Source organism: Quercus suber, unplaced genomic scaffold (assembly GCF_002906115.3).
Source record: "Quercus suber isolate HL8 unplaced genomic scaffold, Cork oak 2.0 scaffold_344, whole genome shotgun sequence".
Lineage (NCBI taxonomy): Eukaryota > Viridiplantae > Streptophyta > Magnoliopsida > Fagales > Fagaceae > Quercus > Quercus suber.
In genome coordinates, this window is record NW_027069796.1 from 404,619 (window position 1) to 426,653 (window position 22,035).

General features: G+C 35.8%; 2 protein-coding genes and 1 pseudogene across 3 annotated transcripts; 1 reads left to right on the forward strand and 2 right to left on the reverse strand.

The window, feature by feature from the left end:
- Positions 1-1,479: 1,479 nt before the first annotated feature.
- On the reverse strand, positions 1,480-2,040 carry LOC111998496 (uncharacterized). The gene has a single exon (XM_024030594.2). It carries the CDS (start codon positions 2,038-2,040, stop codon positions 1,480-1,482), a length of 561 nt encoding a protein of 186 aa, XP_023886362.2.
- A 4,229-nt stretch (positions 2,041-6,269) lies between these two features.
- On the forward strand, positions 6,270-10,594 carry LOC111998489 (uncharacterized). Of its 2 annotated transcripts, XM_024030588.2 has the most exons (7): positions 6,270-6,893; positions 7,578-7,841; positions 8,443-8,959; positions 9,571-9,770; positions 9,877-9,989; positions 10,095-10,235; positions 10,323-10,594. In XM_024030588.2, the coding sequence occupies exons 1-7, from the start codon at positions 6,366-6,368 to the stop codon at positions 10,402-10,404; spliced, it is 1,845 nt and encodes a 614-aa protein (XP_023886356.2). In that variant the 5' UTR covers positions 6,270-6,365; the 3' UTR covers positions 10,405-10,594. The 2 variants fall into 2 exon arrangements, with proteins under 2 accessions (XP_023886356.2, XP_065615937.1); XM_065759865.1 differs by lacking the exon at positions 10,323-10,594 and having other exon boundaries at positions 10,103-10,192.
- Positions 10,595-20,456: 9,862 nt separating this feature from the next.
- On the reverse strand, positions 20,457-21,676 carry LOC111998495 (MLP-like protein 34; annotated as a pseudogene).
- Between the last annotated feature and the right edge of the window lie 359 nt (positions 21,677-22,035).

Below are 22,035 nucleotides of genomic sequence, written 5' to 3' on the forward strand. Positions count from 1 at the left end.
CTAAGGATGCGCTCACAATCTATTTGTTATTGTGGGTGTATGGATATCCTACAATGGGAAACTCCTAGAGGTGAAACTCTTATACCTTTCAGATGGTTCCCTAATACTTCCCTATACAAGTTCTCTCTCCCTTTCTTCTCTTCCTTGGTATTCTCTCTTATTTTCTGATATCTCCCTCTCAATCTATCCAACCCCCTTTTCTTCTACTTCTTTGCTATTTATAGGCTTCCTTAGTGGGTTGGCTATGATTACATTAGGTGGGTTTTCGTGTAGGTGGGCCCCCTTGGGATTATTCCTGGCAAAAAGGGGGTCCTACTTTGGGAATGAATGTGTTAGTGTTGGAACTTGTGACAGATGCCTGATGTTGTTCGGCTTACACCTCCACTGTGCTCCCAATCTTATCTCTGAACATCCTAATCATCGTCCTTTGATAAGTGGCCCTCGTATTCTTAAGTCCAAATGACATCACTTTGTATTGATAATTGCTCTCGGGGGTTATGAAGGACATCTTCTTTTGATCCTTGGCTGCAAGTGCAATTTGATAGTAACCTTGGAAAGCATCCAAAAAGCTCATCGTTAGATATCCGCACATCGCATCGACTAATTGATTGATCTTTGGGACAGTGAAGGGGTCCTTAGGACATACCTGGTTGAGATCAGTGAAATCTACACAAAACCGCCACTTGCTATTCTTCTTTTTAACCAACACTGTGTTCGATAGCCATTTTGGAAAAAATACCTCCCAAATAGCCCCAGCTTGCTTCAATCTTGCTACCTACTCCTTCATAGCCACAACATGTTGCTTGGCTAACCTCCTCGGCCTCTGTTTCTTAGGGGGAAACAATGGATCCACATTTAACTTGTGAGTAATGAATTCTGGATCTACCCCAGGAACCTTGTATGTGCTTAGCAAACACATCCAAGTTCTGAACCAGGGTCAGCAACACAGCCACTCAAGCTTTCAGGGTCACGATCTTCCAGCGTCATGCTTTTGCTTACTTGGAAGCTCCTATTGTCATAAGGAAGTATCCTAACATTAATGAGATCCTCGGCATTGTCAGACACATTGCTTCAATCTTGCTACCTACTCCTTCATAGCCACAACATGTTGCTTGGCTAACCTCCTCGGCCTCTGTTTCTTAGGGGGAAACAATGGATCCACATTTAACTTGTGAGTAATGAATTCTGGATCTACCCCAGGAACCTTGTATGTGCTTAGCAAACACATCCAAGTTCTGAACCAGGGTCAGCAACACAGCCACTCAAGCTTTCAGGGTCACGATCTTCCAGCGTCATGCTTTTGCTTACTTGGAAGCTCCTATTGTCATAAGGAAGTATCCTAACATTAATGAGATCCTCGGCATTGTCAGACACCTTGCCCTTCACGGGCTCCTATAATTGCTATTGCAGGTCTTGCTCGGCTGGCTCCTTTTGTTTGATCTCACGGTTGATGGCCATTATAAAACAATATTTCGCAACCTATTGGTTTCCCCTCACCATGGTAATTCCTCCTTCGGTATGAAATTTCACTTTCACATGCAAGGTAGACAGTATGGCTCCCATATTGTGCATCCATGGTCGCCTGAGAATCACGGTGTATGGGGAGAATGCATTCACTACAATAAAGTTTACCACTATCTCTTTTCCTGCAGGATTAACAGGCAATGAGATTTGACCCTCAGGGATCACCGCCTTTTCATCAAACCCTACTAAGGGGGTATCGTATTTAGACAAGTCCTTGGGCTTTAACCCTAACCCTTTATAAAGGTCAAGGTACATCACTTCAGCCTCGCTCCCTTGATCTATTAACACCCTTTCAACTGTAAAACCCCTAATTCTGTAGCTGAGCATGAGGGCATCGTCATGCGGTTGGGTTGTTCCTTCCAAATCTTCATCTCTAAATTCAATCAGTTCCTTACTCAATTTTGGCCTCTTCCTTAACTGATCATTGTCTTTGGCAGCTTCTACCAAGACCATACTCAGGATCCCCTTTCGTTGGCTCAATTTCGTGCTAGTTGAAGCTGCACGTATAACCTCCATAACCCCTAGTGGCGGTGGGAGTGTATTCCCTTGGCTTTTCGACGTCTATACTACTATACTTCCTTCTGGTGCAACTACGAATTCTTTCAAATGCCCCAACTTCACTAGATATTCCAAATGATCCTTAAATATCATGCACTACTCGGTTGTGTGCCCCTTTTCTCGGTGTTACGTAATTCTGGTTTTTTCTTGTCGGGTCACCCCCTATCTTGCTCGGCCATTGAAAATATGGTTCATTTTTTTATCTACTCCAAAATCTTATGAACGGGTTCTTTGAATGCTACGTTGATCTCCCTGGTTCGAGTATTTGGTTCTTGAATCCTTATTTCTTTCGTTGACCACAGCTAAAAGCCCCCTGGTCGTGAGTCCTTTGCGTACTATGAAGTAGCGGGAGCTTTACCCTTACTTTGTTGTCGATCATCCTTCAATCTCTTGTTCTCTTCAATTCACCTCATAAGTTGATGCATATTCACAGAGGGTCGTGTGGTTAACGGATCTCTTAACTTGGAATCCTGGAGAACTGTTAACCTTAAAGTACTGGCAGCCACCTTCTCATTACCTCCCTGATTTCACTGTATAACTCCTAATATCGGTTGGCATAATTTCAAAAAGTTTCTCCTACCCCCATTTTCATGGACAGCATTGCATCAATGGGTTGGGGTACTCGACTTCAAGTTATGAAATGAGCCTCAAACTCTTGAATCAGCTCCCCAATGCTGTGTACTGATCCTTTTCTTAATCCATTAAACCACATCAAAGCTATAGGCCCGAGGCTAGAAGGAAATACCTTGCAAATGAGTGCGTCATTCTGATTGTGAAGCGACATCATTTGGATGTAATGGCTGACAAGTTCGATAGGGTCTGCCTTACCATCATGTGAGATGAATGGTGGACAGGTGAAACTCCTCGGCATTGAAGCACATTCAATTTTGTTAGAAAATGGCGACTGAGCGGCTCTTCGCAGTGCCTAACTCATCATGTCTAACGCGACCCTGTGACGCCCATGTCGGTAGGGTGAATCTAGGCATCGCTCGACGAACTCGTTTGGTCTTTCTCTTGACTGGCGTGAACTACTTTGGTGAGAGGAATCCCTCCTGCTTTCTCTTGTACCACCAGATTTGTCAAGAGATTCATCACGGTTCCTTCATCAATGCCTTCCTCGTACCTTTAACTCCAACTCTCTAACCTGCCTACGTAGGCGCTCCATTTTTCAATCCCTTTTGTCGTGGGTCTCTTGCTTAGGGATGTCAGATGCTAATTGATACCCTTGCGAATAACCTTCCCCCGAATCCAGGTGCACCATTCGCTCTTCGTGCATGTGATCTTGGTCCCTTTTTTTGCTCTCTTTCACGCCTTCTTAAGCCTCAAGATGATCCTCCAGGTTGACTACCCACAGTACTCATCGAATGTCAGTTTCCCATGTTCAAAGGTAGCAGACTTCGCCTGGAGCTTCAGCTGAGTAGGAGATTCCTACAAACGGCGCCAATTATGGCGTGTATAGCTTGGTTAGTGGGTTGACAACTAAGCTGATTGTTGTGGGTGTATGGATATCCTACAATGAGAAACGCCTAGAGGCAAAACTCTTATACCTTTCAGACGGTTCCCTAATACTTCCTTGTACAAGTTCTCTCTCCCTCTCTTCTCTTCCTTGGTGTTCTCTCTTATTTTCTGATATCTCCCTCTCAATTTGTCCAACCCCGTTTTCTTCTTCTTCTCTGCTATTTATAGGCTTTCTTAGTGGGTTGGCTATGATTTATGTTAGATGATTTTTCGTGTAGGTGGGGCCCCTTGAGATTATTCCTAGCAAAAATGGGGTCCTACTTTGGGAATGAATGTGTCAGTGTTGGAACTTGCAACAGACGCCTGGTGTTGTTCGGCTGGTGACCTCCCCCAAGGCATTACCGAGATACCTTGGAACGGGCTTCGAGCAATACTGAGTCTTGAGGCTATAATAGTTCACGGTTACTTTAGGCCGAGCAGTGTGGATTGACCCCTCTAAGCGACCTTTGTTCAATCCGCGGCCTAATGGGCCATCAAATAATGGGCTGGTGGACCGGTCACTGTACACACACACACACACACACACACACACACACACACACACACACAGGTTTTTGGTGTAAGGAGGATTCAAATCCAAATCTTTTATATGACCCTAAAATTTTTTACCAATTGAGATAACTAAAATCTTGAAACTTGTGGTAACATTTTTGCATCATTTGTTATAAAAATGTTTACCAAATTGATTCAAATTAAGCCTTAAAAGGCTTTCTAGCAAAAATTAAAGGTTTTGACTTTCTAAATGAATTTTTGTCTTTGAAATCATATACTATATAATTAAAGTTGAGCTTAAAAGTCATGGTTGTGCCAAATGGCTACTCTCACTAATTAGTAAATTAATTATACATTTGGTTTGTTATATTTCCTTAATTAAGGGATAATATTTAATTTTTTTTTTAATTTAGGTAAAACTTTATCATTTAAATTTCAACAAATTTAAATCCTATTCAAATTAAGGAAAGATCTCTCATGCGCTAGGCGCATGGGATCTACCTCTCACAAGCAGGTGGGCCCCACCTGCTTGTGAGAGGTTGGTCTCATGCATTTGGCGCACGAGATACTAGGGTGGGGCCCACCTGCTTGTGAGAGGTAGGTTTCATGCACCTGGTGCATGAGATACTAGCTCTCAAACTAATAGTCTATTATAAAAAATTTTTAAACTTAAATCCCACACAACAACCCATGCTTTGGTTCTTAAAAAAAACCCCATGTTTTGACTAAGGGATATGATTTAACAATAATTTAAAGCAAATTTATATTTTATTCAAACTAAAAATCTATTATAAAAAATTTCTAAATTTAAATTCCACACAACCCACTTTTTTGTTTTTGTTTTTTTTCCCCTCAAGTTGCATGCATGATTTAACAATAAGTTAAAAAAAATTAAAATTTTATTTAAACTAAAAGTTCATTATCAAAAATTTCTAAATTTAAATCCCATAGGACCCACACAACTCACGCTTTTATTTTGTTTTATTTATTTTTCTCAAGTTGCATGATTTAACAATAATTTAAAACAAATTTAAGTTTTATTCAAACTAAAAGTCTATTATAAAAAAAGCCTAAACTTAAATCTTACACAATCCATGATTTTGTTTTTTTTTTTGTTTTGTTTTGTTTTTGTTTTTGTTTTTGTTTTTTTTTTTTGTTTTTTCCCCCCTCAAGTTGCATCTTATTAAAATAATATTTTATTAGAATATTAAACTACAAAGCTCTTGACTGATAGATTTGTCTTATTTATTGTTTTTTGCTTTTGAATTTGCATGCAGGGTAATATGTTAAATGAAGTTTACTATAAAGAAGCAAAATCATAAACACCCATTTAAGTTCTTGGTTCTCTTATGTAAGTTTTTATTTATTTATTTTTATATTCTCAAATTTTGAACTCTTTTGTGTATGTTATTATTTTTAGTTTTGGTTATTATATTTAATTTGTGAGTGTGTTGATTTTTTCAATTAGACTATCACTAAAAAAAAATCAATATTGAAGAAAGATTTTGTTTATTATTGTTTGTGTCAATTAGGACATAGATTAAATATAAACCATTTTGGAATAATCAAACTCATTCCATATATCTCATATTAAGAAACTGAAACAAAGCACAAAGAGAATTTTAAAATATAAAAATAGATAAACATCGATAAAATCTAAACTTTAAATGATCAGAACTTAAAGTAATTCTTTTTATTAAAAGTATTTACTTATTTTATAATTTATTATAACTATTTATTTACTAATTTAGTTTTAATTTAAATTTTTTTTTTTTAGTTTACATATGAATTTTCATCAAGCTGCATGCATCACACACGAATAATACTATACAATTTGGCATTCATTGTCAAACCGTTTCAGGTTTCATCATGTAAGACTCAATATTATATTGTCATAGACCGATATAATTAACGAAAAAAATTCGATATTATTACTACAATATGATTTCAATTAGATACGTTTCAAACCGAAGGCACCCTACAGTATCGTATAAGAATATACCAAATTGAAGAAGACAAAAAAATCAATTGCACATCACGGAATCAAATAGGTGCGTGGCTTAAATAAAAGAACAAAGACATGTATGAGTTTGGAAGTTTGTTTGAACTTCGAAGATATTTCCATTCCTTATATATATTTGGACATTGATTTGTAGGATTATGGTTTCTTGGGTTGTTCTTATCTTTCCAACTTTGTTGCTTGGTCCAAATATCTTCTTCTCAAAAACATTGAAAGAAAACAATTAAGAGGGCCAATTACTAGTACAGAAACGATGTCTTCCACTTCAACACCGTCAATATATGTGCAAGGCAATGTCCGCAAAACAAGTTTTGCGCCAGCAACAAATACAAAGCCTTTCCACACCAGTCTTAAATTTCCATTTTCACAGTCTTTAACAAAAGTTATACGTGTAAATTCATCTAGCACTACAAAGTATAATGAAGTTGTGGTGGATGAAGAAATTGAAAAGATTAGGAGGCTTCAAAACGGGTCTGACGTTCGTGGGGTGGCATTGGAAGGTGAGAAAGGTCGAAAAGTGGACCTTGCACCGCCAGCTGTGGAAGCCATAGCTGAGAGTTTTGGTGAGTGGGTTACCACTGGCTTGGAGAAGGAAAGTGTGGAAGATGTTAGGGTGTCTCTGGGCCGGGATCCGCGTGTATCGGGGGCTTCTTTGAGTGTAGCTGTGTTTGCAGGACTTTCTAAAGCTGGCTGTTCTGTGTTTGATATGGGACTTGCAACTACTCCAGCTTGCTTCATGAGTACACTGTTGCCTCCATTTGCTTATCATGCTTCTATAATGGTACATAGCTCCCGTATCAAATAATTATCTCATGTGTGTATACATACATACATGCATACACACACACACAGATATATATATATATATATATATATTCTCTTCTACAATTTGTGGACCCAACTCACAGAAAGATGCATATATTTAATGTATGACATATCTTTTCAAATGCCTGCTAGAGTCTAAAATTTAGAGTGAGAAATTTCATAACATTAATATGAGGCTTTAATATTAAGAGTATTATAACTCAATTAGTATATTATGATATGTGTAAGTTCAAGGATTGTTGAGTGATTTCCAAAGTCTCATAAGATTCAAAAAGAATGAATGGTAAAGTACAATTAAAAACTCTTGAATTCTTATGCATTTTAATAACATTATATATTTTGGTTAAATAAAAAAGAAGAAGTCTCTGGATTCATTGACTTCACGCCATGCCACTAATAATAATAACAAGAATTCATATGGTAGATTGTATTTGTACTTGTTTGACAAACAACTGAGGATTGTGTCACATATATTTAATTACTCTGTTAATTAAAGCCATGCTTGTATAGATATAATCTTTCAAACTAGCAGGTTAGACATATATAGAGGCAACTTCTTTTATTCTTATTTGCTGAATATATATAGAGGAAACTTACTAGTTGAGATTCATGACTTTTAAATCAATTGCTGCAATTTCAGATGACGGCATCTCATTTGCCGTACACGCGTAATGGTCTGAAGTTTTTCACTAGGAAAGGGGGACTGACCTCACCAGAAGTGGAGGAAATATGTGACATAGCTGCCCGTAAATATGCAAATCGGCTCACAAAAGTGTCAACCATGCTGACCATTCCTCCAGCAAGAGTGAATTTCATGAGCAATTATGCCAAGCACCTCCGAGACATTATCAAGGAGAGAGTCAATCATCCCTTGCACTATGACACTCCACTCCAAGGATTCAAGGTTCCCTTAATTTCTATCTTCATTCGTTTGTCTGTTTGTTTCTATGTATATGTTCGTGCATATACATGCATAATTTCATTGACAATTCTTGAAAATTACGGAGCCACTAGTTTTCAATTAACCTTATCCCAAACTTTTTGCTCTGAGTTTCTTTGAGGGCCTAGATAGTAGATAGAGATAAGATAAATGCTCGTTAAGTTTGGTACGTTGATTCGAGTTTGGCACCTCTTTACTTCATGTCCAAATCTTCTGTCCCACTTTTCCTGCTCCACTCTATACTCCACTAATAAATACTTGTTACGTGATACTATTAATTAATAACTGTAGGATTAATAAGTCAATAATGATAATATTTAATTAATTAGGTGAACACGTAGTAAGTATTTATTGGTGGAGTATAGGGTGGAGCAGAAAAAGTGGGACAGAAGATTTGGACTCACTTACTTCTTTAAAGGATAAATAGAAACACACACCTTGTTACACGCAAATTGTGTGTAAGATTTATTTTAATCTAAAATCGTGACTTCCCATAGTATATCCCATTCTTGTCTTCAAGAAGCATTCCTTCAATATCGTGATATCAATTTACCGAAATTTGCAGATAATTGTAAATGCTGGAAATGGATCAGGAGGCTTCTTCACATGGGATGTCCTAGACAAGCTTGGTGCAGACACCTTTGGGTCTCTACACCTCAATCCAGATGGGATGTTCCCCAACCATATTCCCAACCCTGAGGACAAGATTGCCATGGCACTAACTCGAGATGCAGTGTTACAAAACACAGCTGATCTTGGGATAGTTTTTGATACTGATGTAGATCGTAGTGGTGTGGTAGATAATAAAGGCAACCCAATCAATGGGGATAAGCTCATTGCACTCATGTCAGCCATTGTACTGAGGGAACACCCTGAAACAACCATAGTGACCGATGCTCGTACAAGCATGGCACTTACTAGATTTATTGTAAATAGAGGGGGTCATCATTGCTTATATCGGGTTGGTTACAGAAATGTCATTGACAAGGGAGTTCAACTTAACGAGGATGGTATTGAAGCACATCTTATGATGGAAACATCCGGTCATGGTGCACTTAAAGAGAATCATTTCCTTGATGACGGTTAGTTTTACAATTTGTGCATCGCTTTGTTTTTGTTGGTATTCAGTTAGACTTAATTTAATCTAAGCTAGTGTACACCAATAACAACTTATCAACTTAACAGTTAAGAACAAATTGTAAAATTATTGTGTACTTTAACTTATTAAATTAATATTATTAACACAATAAATTTTACAACTTTTTCACAACATCGATCCAATACAATTATGATATGAGTTTGAGTTCTAGTTAAGCCTCGTCATGAAATAGTTATACCTTTTGAGTTTGATACTATAGCATGAGTTTGATGCTCTAGCATGGTACTATGTAACTTAATAAAAGATATTTGCAATATTTGCAATATTTATTTTTATAAATCGTGTAAAAGAAATCTTGTCATAGTGGTGTTAAGAAAGAATTTAGATTCAAATTTCCATCTTACTTATTGTAAGCAACCAAAATATGAGGGGTGTTTATTACATACATACTTTTGCACACAACCATACACACATTCATGTGTGTGCACAGTTGTGTGCAAGAGTATGTGTAACAACAATTGCCAAAAAAAAGTGTAATTAATAGTGGTCTTGTTAAGTGTTCTCAAATCTCAAGTCTTTTACTCTATTGGATAGGGGCTTACATGGTGGTAAAAATCATCATCGAAATGGTCCGAATGAAGCTTGCAGGATCGGATGACGGGATTGGTAGTCTCATAAAAGATCTAGAAGAACCATCGGAATCCGTAGAGCTGAGGATGAATATCATCTCCGAGCCTAGAGATGCAAAGGCATTAGGCGTTCAAGCAATAGAAACATTTCGAACCTACATTGAGGTACTTATATATCCTACTAAAATATATTTATGTGTAATGGATACATAGTTACATTATCCAATAAACATGTGGTTTTATTTATAGTAAACTACTCATGCACTTGTAGGAAGGGCAGCTTAAGGGGTGGGAATTAGACTCATGTGGAGACTGTTGGGTGAGCGAGGGATGCCTTGTAGACTCTAATGACACACCGGCTGCCATTGATGCTCACATGTACAGGTGCATATTAATAAAAACAAGAATTTACAATAACATATGAAAAATCTCATTATATGATTGTAAATTTTAGTTTCTATATGAATCTTTATAATGCTGCAAATTCAGGGTTAAAGTTTCAGATGAAGAACACGGTGAACATGGTTGGGTACACATTCGACAGAGTATTCACAATCCAAATATAGCTGTAAATATGCAATCCGTGGTGCCTGGTGGCTGCCAATCCATGGCAATAGATCTTAGAGACAAGTATGGCTCATTGTCCCTTCACTGCCCATTCAAACATTTATTAATTGTGGTTTTGTTTATATGATTTACGATTTTTGATCTTTGTAGGTTTCTCATGGCAAGTGGAATGAATAGAATCCTTGACGTCAGTCAGATTGACAAATTTGCAAAAAGCGTGCGTGTTGGTTAAGTTGCAATGATCGCTACTAGAAGTTGTTGTACAATAAGGTTGAGTATAAAAACATTAGCAATGTTATAGCCACCATATAAGTTAGATTATGATAATGTAATGTACAATAATGATGTATAACATACTGGTCTATTCCAATAAAAGAGAATGCGTTAAATGGGGGAAATGATGTATTTTCTATATTTTTTAAGGCTGCTTTCCTAAAAAATAGACAAATTAGTAGAGTTTAATTCGTCTCATATATAAAGAGTTTCAAAACTGAGAGAATTAAGATCAAAATCAAATCGTTGATAGCCCTATCAACAGGTAGCATCGGTACCATCCTTCAGGCTCCATTTACCATTGAAAGTTTGAAACAGAAAAAAGCTCAAGATATGGTAAAGCAGTTGAGTTAATTAGGCTTCTCATGTTCTTCTTCATGTCTTCATCTTCTTCTTCATGTCTTCATGTATTCTTCTTCTTCTTCATCATCTTCTTGGAGTTAATTAGACTCCCCACTTCATTTCACTTTATCACACTTTGAATAAGTTCTTATTAAAATATTGTAATGTTAATGCTCGTACTCATATAAATTTATTTCAAAGCAGCTAGCACTACCTTAGAAAAGTTTAATTTTTTTGGGTGCTAAAGTATGCATAAATGGGGAAAGTTTTTGATGAAGTATGAAATACCGTGCGCTCTGAACTTCGTGTACAATTTGAAGACCTAAAGAAGAAAGAAAATGCTATTAGAGTGCACTGGTGTGGTGCTGGCTAAGGACTCTCCAATGGTTAAGTTAGAATTTCACCTAAGACCTCCATAACTCAAAAAGCATAAGAATTAGCAAAATGATTCATATAGAGGACCTTGAGGGGGTCAACTTTATTAGTGCCACTACTCTCATGGGAGACGTGTGGGCTTAGTATGGTGAGTAGGAGCAAACTTTGGGGAATTCATCCCACATTCTGTAGTAGTGGATTTGTGTGATTAACCATAAACCTGGTGGAAGTGGCTAGATTATATTTGTAGTTTCAAAACATGCTTTTTGGGTTAGGAAAGTTGAAACAAACAGGCACTTATTTCGATGATGCTCCTTAGACGAGTTTCCCTCTTCTTCTTAGATGATTGTCTTAGACGATGGTACATTTCTATTTCTCCATCAGTTTTATTATCAAAGGAAAAATATTCCTTCACACTTGTTCACTCTTTCAAACACATATCCTAGAATACCCACATTTTGACACATAAAATGGATTTGAAAAATAAAAAAAGAAATGTGAAATAATGATATCTAAAAACCTTTTATGAAATTTATAATACAAAGGGACATGTCCAAGGTGGCACACATCTAGAAAGCTTGGAGGCAATTTGGTAATGAAAGTTCAATATGTGTATAAAACATCCTTGAACGTTTAAACCCCAAATTATAAAAATACAAATTCAAGCTTTATATCAAACAATTAATGTGCGGAACATGATAACAAGCTTATAACAGAATTGATATACAATCTAAGCCAAATATAAACACATCAATAGCAGTAAATATAAAGCAAAGATAAAGAGAAGGAAGATGCAAACACACGGACAACATACGATGTGTTATCGAAGAGGAAACCGAAATCCTCAGCGTAAAACCTATTCGTCGCCCTCCAAGCGGTCAAATAATCAACTAAAAAATATAGTTGGGATACATGAATAGCAAAAGACCCTCCAAGCCTAATCTACCCAAGTACCTAAGCCCTCCAAGCTTCTTACTTCAACAAGGTTATGCCGAACCTATTTCTTCTTTAGCTTCTCGAATTCTGCTACTAAACCATAGCATCAACCAATGTATATTGGTTCCTTCCAAATTGCTTCCCTTAGCACTTAATGAACATTCTCACAAACGTGGGTGTGGTGAGAAAAGGATTTGGCTAAAGGGCTCTCAAGAATGTAACAATGGAGAGGAAGAGAGAAGAGGAATTTGTAAAGTCTCTAAGGTAAAGATTGGGGATGAGGCAATCTTGTTTTTCTCTAGGGTTTTTCTCACAAAATTCTCTCTAGAAGCTCTTAAAATTTAGTGGGTATAAGGGTCTATATATAGTGGTGTGTGTTTGGAATACGAAGAGTCAGTTTTTGCTAAATAGGGCTGATTGGCAGCTTGACCTCGCCGCTTGTCCAAGTTGCGAGTTCAAGTCGCGACGTAACGGCCTGGCCAGCCTGGGACTTTTGTCCTGTAGTGGGACAGCTAGCGCGACCCTTCAGCTTCCCTGTATGCTTCTCACGTGCCTACATTTGGCGGCTTGCCAGTCGTGAGTCAGCCACGAGTCCTAGCTGTGAAACTCTGCTTTTTGCACATACTTGAGCTTTTCTTCACACTCTCTTCACACACTATCCTTACATAAATCCCACCTAAATACAAGATTACTAAGTGCTTAAATTACAAGCAAATTAGCACGGAATAAAGCCAACAAAATGGTTGATAAATTTCAACCTTACAATCTCCCCCTTTGGCTATTTCTTGACAAAACCCTAAACCAATCTCTAGACTTAACGTGTGAGTTGGGAACAGTTGGAAAACTCACTCACACATAACTCTAGAATCTGTGAAACTTTAGAACCATAAGAACAAGTAACTCCTAAAACACAATAATACAATAAGTTCATTGTATACAGAAAACTTGTAATGCAAATGGAGCAAGCATAATGCGATCAAGCACAATGGAGTAAAGCAATAAACCATGGCAAGACCAAAAACAGGTAATCACTTCATACAAGTGATCACAATGTTCATTCATACTTGGAATGAACATCCGGACATTCAAGTTGATAAACACAAGGCAAATCACTTGAATGACCAACACTCAATCAATGCACAATACATGAAGTATGTGTATCTAGGAAAAATTCTACACGGGCACAAGAGTGACAGTACTTAAAAAGGAATTTATAGCATTAGGTTAGAAGTACTGATATAACAAAGCACAAAAGTTGCATAAAGCATGGTACAAACCACAAAGGCCTACAAGTGCGCATAGAAACAACCCTAAAAGCTTACAAAAGCAACATGGGTACAAACCATAAACATAAACCTTAAAACCTACAAAGGTAATAGGTACAAACTATAAAGTACTTCCCTTATCATATCACTCCCCCTATCATGAATCACAGGAGTTGTGATAAACTTGGAGCATATATACCTGTAACTTGAAACACTTGCACAAAACACATTAGACACTCAAGGTAAAACAAGTAATAAACAGGCAAGTATAATGTAACAAGTAAATTGTGATCAAGTAAACATGATGTGAAACATGTGAGCAACTTGATCAAACACCAAAATAGTCAAATAGAAATGACAACCAAAACAAAGTTTTCTTATTAACTTAATGTCTTCTCCCCCTTGGTATATGCATCTCCCTTATGGAATATCTCTCCCCCTACAAATGTGCATGAGAAATAAAATTTCTCCCCCTAAGAATGTGCACAAGAGTCATATATAAATGACAAAAACTCTTCGGTATACTTTCTATAGTATACTCTCCCCCTTTTTGTAAAGAATAGACGAAAGGTCAAGGTGAAACAAGGGCAAGAGATGAAGATATGAACAAAGATTATGATGCATAAGGGGTGCAAGATGAATGAGAAAATGAAACTCAAACCTAAGACAAGACATGCTAGGATGAAGAAAAAATGTATGAACCAATGCATGACAAGGGTAGCAAGATGTGTGCAAGAGGTGGCTATGTGCAATGCATGACCAATGCATGAAAAATGCACATATGGGGTAAGGTGTGTTAAATACATAACCAATAAACCAAACATGTTCTTAATGAGGAAACATGAGAAATCCCAAAGTTTGATACTCATCGGAGTCCAAACAAGCGAGAAAATGCCTAAGAGGCATTTTATCAAACACCTAGTATGCACACTATGAAGAACAATGTGAAACAATGCATGAACATCATGAAATCTACCCTTAATACATGTTTTTTTTGCCACAAGGGGCCAACATCCAAAGCAAATTATCAAGAAAAACCAATCCCATACAAAACTTTTGACAAAAAATAAGTTTTCCAAACCTCTATGATGAAAATCCCAACCAAGAGCACAAAACTCTCCAAAACATAATCTAAGGATCCAAATTAATGAAAGGAGTTTAAAATTACCTTAGAGATGTTAATGGAATGAAAAACCATTCAAATTGATTGGGTTTCGATGTAAAAATATTGAAAGAGGGGTTTAAGAGAGGATGAGAGAGATTTAAAACAGTTTTCCCACGAAAAACACTTAAAAAAGCTGTTTTTGGGCGTTTCGCGACTGGGCGAGTCGCGAGATGAGTCGCAAACACGATTTCATGGAATTTTCTAAGTCATTTTTGCGACTTGAGTGCCCACCCGCGAGTGAGTCGTGAGTAAGTCGCGAATCTCTCTGTCAGAGAACTAAAAAATGCGAGGAAAATGCATTTTTCCAGTTTCGCGACTCGCGAGCCAGTCGCGAGTGAGTCGCAAAAAACTCTGACACTTGTTTTTCAATACTAAAACATGTTTAAACTATGAAAAACAATGTAAGCATTCAACAAGAACACAAAGAGTGATAGAAATCACTTCCAAAAACATATAAAATGATCAAAAATATTTTTGGATTGATCCATATGTAGTTGAGCACACACACATCACATTTAAACAAGTACAATTGAACAAACGAATAAGGCATTCATTGAACATTAGGCATGTGTGTTGTGTATGTGTATCAAATGTGAAATAGTCTATAGTCTAGAGTGAAGTTTCAATGATCAATTCAATCAAGTCATACACAATTAGTATTAAGTCAAGTGGTCTATCTCAATTATAGAAATGAACATATATGACCTCCCACAAGAAAATGATTACATATCTTTGAAACTTTTCATTTGGCTTCTTTACAAATCATAACATTTGATCATTTTGATCAATACATCTCATTTTGAGATCGATACATGAAATTTTTGATATTTCAATTTGATGAACAAGCTTTTGGCTTTTGGGCACCATACATTTTCATAAAAGTCGCTTTCCCTTTTTCCTAGTCAAATACTAGTATGTGTGACGGCTTTTGCAGCTCATTATCTCTTTTCATTTTGAGATTTACATTTGTTGAGCTTTTTAAGCAATAAAAATAAAAGAGTGAGAAGATATATAGGCACAAGTCTACGCATGTATCAAGACCAACATGATTATTGACTAATCATTCATGACAAGCTTGAAGATCGATCTACAATAATCACATAAAGATGTCAAGATTTTTCCCACAAAGATATAAGTGCATAAAGAACAAGTTAAGCTCGTAAATGCAAAAAGTCATTTGTACAAAGGTACAAGGCAAAACTCACATGTGCTATGTGCTCAAACATATACTATTAAACTTTTTGAATTTTTCACTTTTTATGTGGTTTTGGATTTTTACTCACACAAAACTAAAGCATAAAAGTAAGATCAAAATAAAACAATGCATACAAATAAATGCAAGATGCACAAAATGCATGTAGATATGACATTTGATGCATGAAGGGTCTTACAAGGATAGAAAGAATTAGATCAAGGAACAAAAGAGCAAAAGTTCAACCATAGGAACCCTTCTTCATCCAAACGGAACGATTGTTTGGAATAAGTGTCTCAAGAGAAATGAGACGAGGTTTAGAAGAATGAGAACTGGAGATACACATAGTCAAGGAGTTAAGAGCATTAAACATTTTCTTTAACAACATGCTATTTTCACTTAAAACCGGTTTACCATTTTTAGCATAACTTCCAAGAAGCTCAAGTTTCTCTTTTCTTTTAATTCTTTTGAGAGCATAAAACTTAGAGCAATGAGGTCTTAGATGACCAAAAGCACCACAATGGTGACAAACAATGTGTTTAGGTCCACTAGGCTTTTTGGGAATGGATCTAGCAACGTGGTTTTGTTCTCTCTTTAACTTATGACATTGAGGTCTTATATGAACAATCACACCACAATGGTGGCAAGTTGGAACAAACTTAGATTCATCCAAAACCTTAGATTGAGACCTAAATAGAGGCTTTAACTTAATAGCCTTTCTCTCCACCTTTTGATTTCTTTTATGTGGAGGAATGTATACCGATTTGTCCTTTGGGGTAGAACACACAATAGACACAAAATCAGGTACCACAACATGATTGTAGCAAATATTTTCATCATTTTTATCAATATGTTCAGCAATCAAACACTTGGCATGCATCTTAAGAGATTTATTTTCACATTTAAGATCATCAGCATGTTTGTTAGACAAAACAAGTTTAGCATCTAAGTCCATATTCAAATATTTAAAATCTTTCAGTTTTCAAGAGAATTTTCAGCAAGATTCTTATATTTCTCAACCAATTTATTGGATTTATTGAGCTTAGCAATCAAATCATCTTTTTCACAAAGTAACTTGCTTAAATTCTTTTGAAACTTCTTAACAATTTCTTCAAGGGTTTGATGTTAGGAATATCAACAACATCTAAAGATTCATGTAACATAGCATCACAATCATGAGGATTATCACTCATAGAGGCATTTTCACAAACACGTAGCATGTTACATTTATCACCAACCAAATCATACAAAGAGGCATACATAGCACAATTCATGGCAAATAAACACAAGGGGTTAAGGATCACACTTAGGTATTTAAACCACAACAAGTGTACCCACTCTAATACCAATTGAAAGTTCAATATGTGTATAAAACACCCTTGAACGTTTAGACTCCAAATTATAAAAATACCAATTCAAGCTTTATATCAAACAATTAATGTGCGGAACATGATAACAAGCTTATAACAGAATTGATATACAATCTAAACCAAATATAAACACATCCACAATAGTAAATATAAAGCAAAGATAAAGAGAAGGAAGATGCAAACACACGGACAACACACGATGTGTTATCGAAGAGGAAACCGAAGTCCTCGGCGTAAAACCTCTTCACCGCCTTCCAAGCGGTCAAATAATCCACTAAAGAATGTAGTTGGGATACATGAACAGCAGAAGACCCTCTAAGCCTAATCTACCAAAGTACCTAAGCCCTCCAAGCTTCTTGCTCCAACGAGGTTACGCGAAACCTATTTCTTTTTTAGCTTCTCGGATTCCGCTACTAGACCATAGCATCAACTAATGTATATTGGTTCCTTCCAAACTGCTTCCCTTAGCACTAAATGAACTTTCTCACAGACGTGGGTGTGGTGAGAAAAGGATTTGGCTAAAGGTCTCTCAAGAATGTAACAATGGAGCGGAAGAGAGAAGAGGAATTTGTAGAGTCTCTAAGGTAAAGATTGGGGATGAGGTAATCTTGTTTTTCTCCAGGGTTTTTCTCACAAAATTCTCTTTGGAAGCTCTCACAATTAGTGGGTATAAGGTTCTATATATAGTGGTGTGTGTTTGGAATACGAAGAGTCAATTTTTGCCAAACAGGGCTGATTGGCAGCTTGATCTCGTGACTTGTCCAAGTCGCGAGTTCAAGTCGCGACGTAACGGCCTAGCCAGCCTGGGACTTTTATCCTGTAGTGCGACAGTTGGCGCAACCTTTTAGCTTCCCTGTGTGCTTCTCACATGCCTGCATTTGGCGGCTTGCCAGTTGCGAGTCTGGCGCGAGTCCTAGCCGCGAAACTCTGCTTCTTGCACATACTTGAGTTTTTCTTCACACTCTCTTCACACACTACCCTTACATGAATCCCACCTAAATACAGGGTTACTAAGTGCTTAAATTATAAACAAATTGGCACGGAATAAAGCCAACAAGATAGTTGATAAATTTCAACCTTACAGGTAATTTTCGTAAAAATTGGGGGTTGTTTGACATTTCAGGTGATTGATGGGGTAATTTGGTAATTTTCGTGAAATGTAGGAGTACTTAGGTAATTTTGGTGAAAGAGGAAATTTTGTAATTTTTAGTGAAAATAGGAGGATTTCTACAATTCTGATAGAAGTGTGGGGGCATTTATGTTATTTTATTTTGAAGAAATGTAGATGCACTTTGGTAATTTTAGTGAAGGTAGAGACAACTTAGAAATTTACCTAAAATTTGGGGTTGTGGTTGTAATTTCACTGAAATTCGAAGGTTAAAGGGCTTTTATGTTAGGGCCAACGAGGATGGGGATAACTTGATATGCTTGAATTGGGACAAATGGATTCCACATCATAATGGGCTTTAAGTGCATTCAAGCTTCATAGGCTAAGTAGTGTTTGAGTTAAGTCTTGTGTTTGATCAAGTTTTGGATTGACCCTATAAGGGCTTTAGGTTTGAGCCTATAAACTGGAATGTTGTAGATGGGACTACCTCCTTGGACATACTCCTTAACTAACTAAATTTTGTAATGCTTCAATTTTAAGTGTAAATAAATTCTGCAAGTTTTAGAGTATATCTCTTGATGCTAGATTTTGATGGATGAGCCCCCAAAGACTTATTTGGAGGTTTCTTGGTGAGAAGTTTGTGATTAGTGTGACTTGTGTAGACACTTGGCTAATGTGTGTGCATTAGGAGTTGCTACCAATCATGGTTTTTCTAAGTGTGATTGATCACCTATATCTAATTTATTTTATCACCTAATTAACTAACTGATTCCCTAATAAGAGCTCCTAAGCTAAAAATGGTAGATAAATGTCTTGAAACAAAGTCTTGGACTCGGAAAGTTTTAGGCACCCCACAGTGCCTATCCTAAAATATAACCTTACTTTGATTTAACTTCTACTTTCTATTATTTGAAAAATAACTCAATTACTTAGCAATTGGACTTTTGGAAAAAAATTCTTTAGATACTATTTTTGGAAGTAGAGGTAGACATGCTTTAATAACATATTTATTTGGAAAAGATAAATTTCAATTTTGGAATTAAATATGGTCAACCTCCATAGCATAGCATCATAATAAGCTCAAATTAATTTGCAACTTATTCTCCAAAAGCATTTTTCTCATGCAAAAAGGACAACAAGGAATATACTATGGTTAGATCCTTTTGTGAAACGTGGATGTAATTTGGATTTTATTTAGCAATTTATTAATCTTGCAGGAATTCCTTTTATTTTGATGAAATTTAGGATTGAAATAATAATTTTTGCAGTTCATGAAAGTTTAGGAGTCTTTGTACAAATTTTGGAAGTTCAAGGGTCTTTGTGCAATTATTGAAAGTAGGTTATTGCCTAGGTTTTTGTGGCTTACATTCAAACTTATGAAAAACATATTACAAGCACAACTTCATAGAGGTTTAGTGAGATTACTTCTATGCTCTACATCGAGAGAAAACCTAAACCTAAACCTAAGTTTGATAAACTTGTGAGTTCTAGAAGTTGATATTCACTACAATGTTGCTAACTTTTGAAGCTCAAGAGCTGAAGCCACAGAACCATTATCAACCCTAGTGTGTTACTGTGGAGATTAAATCTTCAAGGATCTAGTTGTGATTATGGAAGAAGTTCGTGAGGCATGTATGAAGAGTTCAAAAGTTCTAGAGTTGCGTGGGGTCACATTATTAAGTTAACGGTTTTATTAGATTGTAAAACTTCTTATCTATAGTAAATTTCTTTTATTGGGATAGAGATATCCTAGTAGTGGTTTTTCATTTGGAGTGTTCCCCATTGATTTTCCATTTCTTCACTAAATCTTAATATTCTTATGTTTAGTTCTTTGATTTTTTGATTTGATATTTATGGTGGTTGTGATAATTAATCTAAGTTCTAATCACCTAATCGAATTAAGTTAGTTAATTGTTAATTTATCTCGGGGTTTAAAGAAGTTTTTCACATTAAAAATAACTTAATTAGAAGAGGATTAGAGATCAGCTTTAGTAGGTCCGAAAACATACGTATATACATTATACTTGGAGAAAACACATAAGCATTTTCACTCTTTTAACTAATACAAAGCCCCAAAATTATTAAAATTATACAGGTTATCCATAAGAGCATATGGATTACGGCATCTAGTAGCTTCAGTAAAGCCCATACAAGAATAAATTTACGTTCTCAATTTATAATAGGAGAGAGCAGTCGTGCTAAAACTATGGACCTCTTATTGTTGTACACAATAATAGAATGCATCCTAGAATTTTTTCCTATGCTTGGGTAAGGTGCGTATTGAGGTATTTGCTGAGATCAAGTACAAACTAAAGTAGTGAATTTGGTTTTGGAAACCACTCATTTAGCTTTTCATAATCCATAGTCCAATGCATAGTTGTCAAATCGTGAATCGTATCATGAATCAATTTTTTATTTTTTATTTTTGTATCGTGTATCGTATCGAATCGTGTATCGTAAGATGCACAAACACCTAATAAAATTATAAAATAATTATAGATATACATATATAAAATGTATATTCATTATAAATTCAAAATATATTCAACTAATGACCAATTTAATCATTACTTATGTAATAAAATTTAACAAAACTAACTAAATAAATCAAATTAACTTATGTTTATAATATGCACATTCAAATTGATTAAAATCAGAAGTAATACATGATATATGAACCATAATAATATCTTTTTGTCATCTTGGCTAATCAACTCCATTTAAGTTAATGTTATCATCATGTTCAATATCTTGCAAAATTATTTTTTCATAGACATTTTTATTATTATTATCAACATTTACTTTTTTTAAAATTTTTTTTTTATTCTAATAATTTTTTCTTTATATTTTTTCTTGGCATTCTAACTTTTTAGACTTAAAATTATAATCACAAAATAAAAAAAATTTTATTTTCATTTAATACATTATTAATAGCATAGAAAATAAATTTACACATATGAAGGTGAGTGTTATGAGCATAGTCTAAATTTTGTAGGAGAAAGAGAAGGGAGGAAAAAAACTCATGAACTTGCTATTTCATTAGACTCAATTAAGTTTCCCAATAATTTTGCGTTAACAAAGTCTAACAACTTGTTTAAATCAAATAAAATCACAAAATTTAACCAAAAAACCTATTTTAAACCCTCATGTCTATGTATTGTACGATACGTACGATTCACTGATACGATATGATTCATATGATATGCATCTATGTATTGGACAATTCATGAGCACTTACAATACACCCTTATGATACGAAACTTTTTGTACACGATACGATACGTATCGTGTATCGTACGATACAGACAACTATAGTCCAATGCACCAAGCTGCCCTCACCCTTTGGAGTAGCTTGAACAATGGATTTGAGGCTCTTGTACTCCTAAAGGATATCTCCTTTAATAACTTTGAAAGTGATCGAGTTGTTTTTCTCATCTATTGCTTTAATTATCTCCTTAGTAACTTTTACTTTCCCAAATGTGGTTTCAAATTAGAAGACCAAACTAAAGATATTGTTGATACCTATTTTTACAAATTTGTATCCAAGAGCCCATGAGGAGAAAAGCCGAAGAAAGCTCCAAGAGATGGGTTAGAGAATGAGCAAAGGGATAGTAATTAGGCCGTATTCCAAAGGCCCAAAGAGAAGAGAATGCACAAATAAGGTCCAAGTGATGGCCTAAAATGGAAGAATATTTTGAGAATAAAATAGAGCCCAATCCAATATAGTGAATAAATGAAGAGGAAAGAAAGCAAAAGGGTCAGCAAGTCCAACCCAATATATGGTAGAAAACCTGCAATGCCCTTCTACAAAGGGATAACGATGAATTCCAATTTTGC